Source organism: Ammodytes marinus (genome assembly GCF_949987685.1).
Source record: "Ammodytes marinus genome assembly, chromosome: 16".
Classification (NCBI taxonomy): domain Eukaryota; kingdom Metazoa; phylum Chordata; class Actinopteri; order Uranoscopiformes; family Ammodytidae; genus Ammodytes; species Ammodytes marinus.
Window position 1 is genome coordinate 4,453,240 of NC_137220.1, and position 7,500 is coordinate 4,460,739.

At 37.7% G+C, this 7,500-nt stretch overlaps 2 protein-coding genes across 2 annotated transcripts in view; one reads left to right on the forward strand and one right to left on the reverse strand.

Annotated features, from left to right (window-relative positions):
* The window catches only part of tmem104 (transmembrane protein 104), a 324,830-nt gene that overhangs the window by 300,342 nt on the left and 16,988 nt on the right, over nucleotides 1-7,500 (forward strand). The window lies entirely within an intron of this gene.
* LOC307262983 (RNA binding protein fox-1 homolog 3-like) overlaps nucleotides 1-7,500 on the reverse strand; it is a gene marked incomplete at both ends in the record, with an annotated part of 52,678 nt that overhangs the window by 6,247 nt on the left and 38,931 nt on the right. Inside the window, one exon of the mRNA XM_080044002.1 lies at nucleotides 7,456-7,500. This exon is cut by the window's right edge and continues 14 nt beyond it. Coding sequence (XP_079900128.1) covers nucleotides 7,456-7,500 — 45 coding nt within the window. The remainder of the gene's footprint in view (nucleotides 1-7,455) is intronic.

A 7,500-nucleotide genomic window follows, 5' to 3' on the forward strand; every position in this document is an offset into this window, starting at 1 on the left:
TTTGTAAAAGCCTTGTATTGTAGACTACTTGTTTGTTCTTGTTAATATTGTGAGGGAATTTTGGGTCTTTAGTTGTAATATTAATGGTAAAGATTAATAGGTCATATATGCCTATCTTGTGTGTCTGTCTCTCAGACTCTAGGTCAGCCTTGGAGACACTTAGGTCAGCTGTATAGATAAAGTCAGCTCTCTCCTTCAAAAGATCTCCTTCTGCTCCAGAATGTTATGGTTCACTGTGTTCAGCTCTGAACCAAAACATTGGTACGCTTGGTGCCCGAGCCGGGGAGGTGATAGAGATAGCGCGAGGTTAAAACACAGCTAATAGCATGAGTTTGTCAGAATTGAAGTGCAAGTCACAAGAGTTGCAGTCCGGTTCTCCCTGGCCAAGTCTGTAATAAATATTGATTCATAATTCAACCAAGTCTCCTGAAATATTCTTCCACCTGAGTTGACCTCCAACCTTAACAGAACTTCCATCACAAATAGTATATTAGATGTTAAAGCTATAGTGTGTAATGTCTGTCACCCCCATGAGGAAAGGGTCCATACACTGCGATATGGACCAAAAAATATATCTTGGGATTTTTGATGATAATGACAATTGAGGATATTTTGCATCCTTCAAACATGTGTTTGGCTACTACTTCGCTCTTGTTAAAGCCATAGTGTGTAACTTCTGTCACCCCCATGAGGAATTCTGAGTAAATACAACAACACTGTCGGTGCATCTACATGAGGTAAAGCCTTCAGTGATGGCGCATGGATTGTATGCCTTCTGCTGTACGTCCAGGTTTTTTTTCGTAGCAGTAGAATCAACAACTGAAACATTTCTTGGGCTCTTCTTGGGATTTTTCTGAGCTCCTGCACCAGTGTCGGGGGGGGGGGGGGGACACCAATTTCTAAACGCTGCCATACTGACAAAATACAGAGAGAGTTTTGAGGAGCTGATATGCTTAATCAATTTGGTGTCAACTATTTTCGCAATTGAATATTACCTAACATTCCTCTACATGGAAAAAAGTCACGCACTATAGCTTTAAAACAAGGCCTATTCCATCCACTCACATACTCACCGCTGTGGACTGTGTTTAGTTACTTAAAGGGCTTTGGTAATGCAGCCTGGGTGAGCACTGTCGGCTTTTCAGATAATAAATGTTTCATATATTTTTTTTTGCAGGGGGAGGCTTTCGCGATGCCTTTCACAATCCCAGTGACCTCGTTTCTATGATTGGCTGACTTTGGCTTTCCGCGGTTTTAAGTCCGATAAGATATTGCCGCTGCTGAGACAATACTGACCATTGATCCAACCAGGGGCATGACCGACCGCTTATTCTAAAGGAACCAAACACAAACACAAAGCAATACAAACATACTGTAGAGAGAGAAAGAGAGAAATAGAGAGAAAAGGAGAGAGAGAGAGAGACAGAGAGAGAGAGAGAGAGAGAGAGAGAGAGAAGGGATAGTGAGAGTGAGAGAGAGAGAGATATAGATATATAGAGATATAGAGAGAAATAAGAGGGGAAGGAGAAGGAGAGGGGACGGATAGAGAGATATAAGAGTGTGAGAGAGAGAGAGAGAGAGAGAGAGAAAGAGAGGAGAGAGAGAGAGATAGACAGAGAGAGAGAGAGAGAAATTAAAAAATCCCCGCTGCTATTGATCCAACCGCATGACCGACCGCTTATTCTAAAGGAACCAAACACAAACACAAAGCAAAACAAACATACTTGGCGGACGGGCGAAGATTAGATTTGAAGAGAAGAAATAAATGGCAGGGGAAGAAAAAGTATGGGGGCAAGAGAGACGGGAATTAGATCAGTCCGTGTATGAGAGAGAGATGGAGGGAGAGAGGGATAGAGAAATAGAGAGAAAAGGAGAGAGAGACAGAGAGAGAGAGAGAAGGAGAGAGAGAGGGAGAGAGAGATATATAGAGAGAGACATAGGGAAGGAGAGAAAGTGAAGGGATAGTGAGAGTGAGAGAGAGAGAGAGGAAAGGAGAGACAGAGAGAGATAGATATATAGAGATATAGAGAGAAATAAGAGGGGAAGGAGAAGGAGAGGGGACGGATAGAGAGATAGAAGAGTGAGATAGAGAGAGAGAGGAGAGAGATAGACAGAGAGAGAGAGAGAGAAATAAAAAAATCTTTGCTGTCCAATTTCTACACTCTGCTCGGCTGCTCATAATTCGTGCTGCGGCGAGCGAAAGGGAGCCTGATAAATCTTACATTATCGATATGGTCTCGGCGCAGCACTCTCAGGCAGCGTGTACGTTATCACAAGTGACACGCTCAATCCTTCTCAGATTAGATTCACACCCAAAGCCCAGCCCACATCACTGACAACGGGCGGTGTGTGTGTGTGTGTGTGTGTGTGTGTGTGTGTGTGTGTGTGTGTGTGTGTGTAAATGAAATGAATCAGTCGACACAGACACACAACTTGAACCAGAGTTACATCGCTCAAGAATGATAGAGTTCCTGCTTCTCAATCTCCCTCTCTCTCTCTCCATCTCTTTCTCTCTATCTCTCTCTCCCTCTCTCTCTCTTCCTCCATCTCTTTCTCTCTATCTCTCTCTCTTCCTCCATCTCTCTCTCTATCTCCATCTCTCTTTCCCCCTCTCTCTCTCTTTCATTTGAATTACTGTCTAATTTGAGATATTGTGTGTAAAATGGTCATTCATTGTTGAAAAAGAAACTGAAAATAAAGATTTTTCAAAAATTAAATCAATCACCCTCTCCCTCCCTCCCTCCCTCCCTCCCTCCACTCACTCCCTCTCTCTCTCTCTCTCTCTCTCTCTCCCTCCCTCCCTCCCTCCCTCTCCCTCTCCCTCTCTCTCCCTCCCTCTCTCCTTCCCTCCCTCCCTCTCTCTCCCTCCCTCTCCCTCTCCCTCTCCCTCCCTCCCTCCCTCCACTCACTCCCTCCCTCTCCCTCCCTCTCTCTCTCTCTCCCTCCCTCCTTCCCTACCTCCCTCTCTCTCCCTCTCTCTCCCTCTCCCTCCCTCTCTCCCTCTCTCCCTCCCTCCGTCTTTTCCTTCTACAGACCTGGGGCCATTCATAAATACCGCAGTGATACACCCACTCTCCCCTTCACAAGCCCGGAGTCACGACATATATCACTTCTTTTGCTCATTCCAGTCCAACAAGGTTAGTCTTTTTTTTCTTTTCGGCTTGTTCTTTTTTAGCCCCGAGCTAGAAGGAGAATAAAGCCGTGTGCCTAATAGATAACGTATCAGAAAGGCAGGGGAAGAACCCTCAATAAAACCTCAAATAACCTACATAGTGTGGCATACTGTTAAACCTGCAGTGTGTAGAATTTGGGGTTTTATTTCCTAGCAGATTTTGTAGAAAGTAATTATAATATCCATAAGTACATTTAACCCTTGGGTATCCTTAACTTTTACTACGCCTTGGTTACCTTAGAGGACAAAAACGTCCTCTCCCTATAAACTGCCATAAAAACATTATACATTAATATTTTTTTCTACTTTTTTTTTTACAAACCTTTTATCTCACTTGACCTCTTCACATACATATCAAATATTCATTCATTTGTAATTGCTTTTAACCCTTTACATGCAAGTTTATGTGACGACGTGAGCCATTTTTATTTAAAAAAAACACAATAATTGAAAAATGTCTCATATAATAGATGCAAAGTGGATTTTTTTGAGTGGGATAATTAGACTCTAGGATATGTTAATGATTTGCAATAAAACTGCTTTTGATATATGTTTAGTATTTGTGCAGTCACAGATGCAAATAAATACTCCCTCTCATGACCTTAGAGGACAAAAACGTCCTCTCCCTATAAACTGCCATAAAAACATTATACATTAATATTTTTTTCTACTTTTTTTTTTACAAACCTTTTATCCCACTTGACCTCTTCACATACATATCAAATATTCATTCATTTGTAATTGCTTTTAACCCTTTACATGCAAGTTTATGTGACGACGTGAGCCATTTTTATTTAAAAAAAACACAATAATTGAAAAATTTCTCATATAATAGATGCAAAGTGGATTTTTTTGAGTGGGATAATTAGACTCTAGGATATGTTAATGATTTGCAATAAAACTGCTTTTGATATATGTTTAGTATTTGTGCAGTCACAGATGCAAATAAATACTCCCTCTCATGACCTTAGAGGACAAAAACGTCCTCTCCCTATAAACTGCCATAAAAACATTATACATTAATATTTTTTTCTACTTTTTTTTTTACAAACCTTTTATCCCACTTGACCTCTTCACATACATATCAAATATTCATTCATTTGTAATTGCTTTTAACCCTTTACATGCAAGCTTATGTGACGACGTGAGCCATTTTTATTTAAAAAAAACACAATAATTGAAAAATTTCTCATATAATAGATGCAAAGTGGATTTTTTTGAGTGGGATAATTAGACTCTAGGATATGTTAATGATTTGCAATAAAACTGCTTTTGATATATGTTTAGTATTTGTGCAGTCACAGATGCAAATAAATACTCCCTCTCATGACCTTAGAGGACAAAAACGTCCTCTCCCTATAAACTGCCATAAAAACATTATACATTAATATTTTTTTCTACTTTTTTTTTTACAAACCTTTTATCCCACTTGACCTCTTCACATACATATCAAATATTCATTCATTTGTAATTGCTTTTAACCCTTTACATGCAAGCTTATGTGATGACGTGAGCCATTTTTATTTTAAAAAAACACAATAATTGAAAAATTTCTCATATAATAAATGCAAAGTGGATTTTTTTGAGTGGGATAATTAGACTCTAGGATATGTTAATGATTTGCAATAAAACTGCTTTTGATATATGTTTAGTATTTGTGCAGTCACAGATGCAAATAAATACTCCCTCTCATGACCTTAGAGGACAAAAACGTCCTCTCCCTATAAACTGCCATAAAAACATTATACATTAATATTTTTTTCTACTTTTTTTTTTTAAAACCTTTTATTCCACTTGACCTCTTCACATACATATCAAATATTCATTCATTTGTAATTGCTTTTAACCCTTTACATGCAAGCTTATGTGATGACGTGAGCCATTTTTATTAAAAAAAAACACAATAATTGAAAAATGTCTCATATAATAGATGCAAAGTGGATTTTTTTGAGTGGGATAATTAGACTCTAGGATATGTTAATGATTTGCAATAAAACTGCTTTTGATACATGTTTAGTATTTGTGCAGTCACAGATGCAAATAAATACTCCCTCTCATGACCTCCCTATAAACTGCCCTATAAACATTATATAGTAATATTTTTTTCTACTTTTTTTTTTAAAACCTTTTATCCCACTTGACCTCTTCACATACATATCAAATATTAATTCATTGTTAGTTGCTTTTGACCTTTTAATTCCAGTTTCTTTGATGATGTCAACAAAGTAACAAAGTAAACCTGCAGCCACCTGAAAACCCACAAATTGCACATTACAGCTGCACACATATGCATACGCACAAAGACACACACACATACACACACAGTAATTTCACAACACACACACAGACACAACCCTAAGGTATCCATATGGATCCACACTTTCCATTAATTTCTCATATTTCTTATGTTTAGGCCTGCAACTCTAAAAAATTACAAAAAAGTACAAAAATGGTTTTAGGGAGCATATTTGATCCTCAAAAAAAACTGGAGAAAATAAATGATTGAGCTAGATAGGGCTAAAAAAGCAATTTTGGTGTCTTAAGTGTTGGATTATTGCCTAATATCATCACATTTACATGTGTTTGTCATCATGGCTATGGTTTGAAAAAATAAAGTTTAAATTGGGCCATTTTTTCCATACACGTTTGAGTTTGTAAAGTTTGGCTGTGTGTACACAAACACACACACTATATTTTCTCAATACACACATATGCACCACACACTAGCATCCCTACCATCACACTCACACCATTTAGTTTGAATTTTTTTTTCTATTGCACTGTGGGGGGCAGGACCGACAACCTGGAAAATTGCTTGTAATTCAACCCTATGCCAAATATAGGGAAATGGCTCAAAATGTTGATGGTGTTGAAAATGATCAATTTTGATGCTTTGTGTCTAGGATGAAAGCATAAAATCATTGAAAAAAATATTTTATGCTGTAATGACAGCAGGATCAAATTGGTGAAAAAAGGCCATTTTGAATGGGAGTCAATAGGGGACAAAAACGTCCTTAGGGAGCTGAGAGGAACAAAAAAGTGTACAGCCTTTATAATAGATGGTACAAAGTTGCTGAGTAGAAATAAACAAAATATTTGAAAAAAAAAAATCCCTGGCCAAAAATATTTCAGCTAACATAAGCACAGCCAAAGTTATACACAAAAAAGAGCGTAAAAAAAGTGCGAAAGGACAAAAACGTCCCCAAGAATTAGTGCATGATAGCTGCATTTTTTTTTTTTTATTATTTTTTTTTTCCCTTAGAAAGGGTCCCATACATGTCCATATTTCTGCATATTTTGGACCAAGGCCTTGTCACCGCCATCTTGAAAGTGTCATAGTTGGAATGTCATCAGGTGCATTGTTTAAAATTTAGAATTGTTCTTGTCCTTGAAGGCCACTGTAGCTTCTGTTATTATTCTAAAGTGTTGGGGTTACCCAGGGAGCGTTGCATTCTAGAACTTTGTAGCACTTTCTTGATGATGTCATATTACACACTGCACCTTCAATAGAAAAACAGCCTCGCATACATTCCACATTCTAGAATTGGCTCATAAGGCTGTAATTACCTAAAACAACGTGTGTGCATTGCAGTTACCCTTTTTACACGTTACCTTTTTGTAGACTTTTATTGTATTATATTATATTTTATTCTATTCTATATGTTGATACAGATAATTCGTTTTCTTTTCTTTTTTATTTTTTTGTGAAAACATAATTTTTGTTTATTGTATTTCCATGCTTTTCATTTTGTTTTGTATGTTTGATATGTCTGAAATAAATTGAATCAAATCAAATCAAATGTTATATTATGAGCACAGTAATACGGCCCATACACAATAGGATAATGTGGCAAATCAAGTATTCTGAATTTTGAAAGAGAAATCCTCCCTTTGCTACTTGTACAATATTAGGTATCATGATGTGATGTTGTAACTCCAATCCAAGACTTGTTTTTGTGATGCAGTGCGTTTTGGGGTGAAATCATACCCTGCGTTTCAATGCCCCATACATACTCGCATACTATCTAGTATGCCAGAAAAAAAAGTAGGATGTCCCAATACATGCCATGTCAAGCGCAGTATGCCTAACATAACCGAATGCCCTTATACATCCAATAACATGTTGCAGTATTGAAACCAGCATGCTTTAGCACAAAGTATAGTGCCTTTCAGAACCACACACATAAAGGCACATAAAGTTTAATTCTAGTCTCTCCATGCAGTCGGACTTTCTAAAACAAAAATATATATATGTAAAAAATTTAAGAGAGCCAAATGCTTACCTGTCACTGTAAGCTGCGGTGGTGGTAGGCTGAGCAAATCTGTAC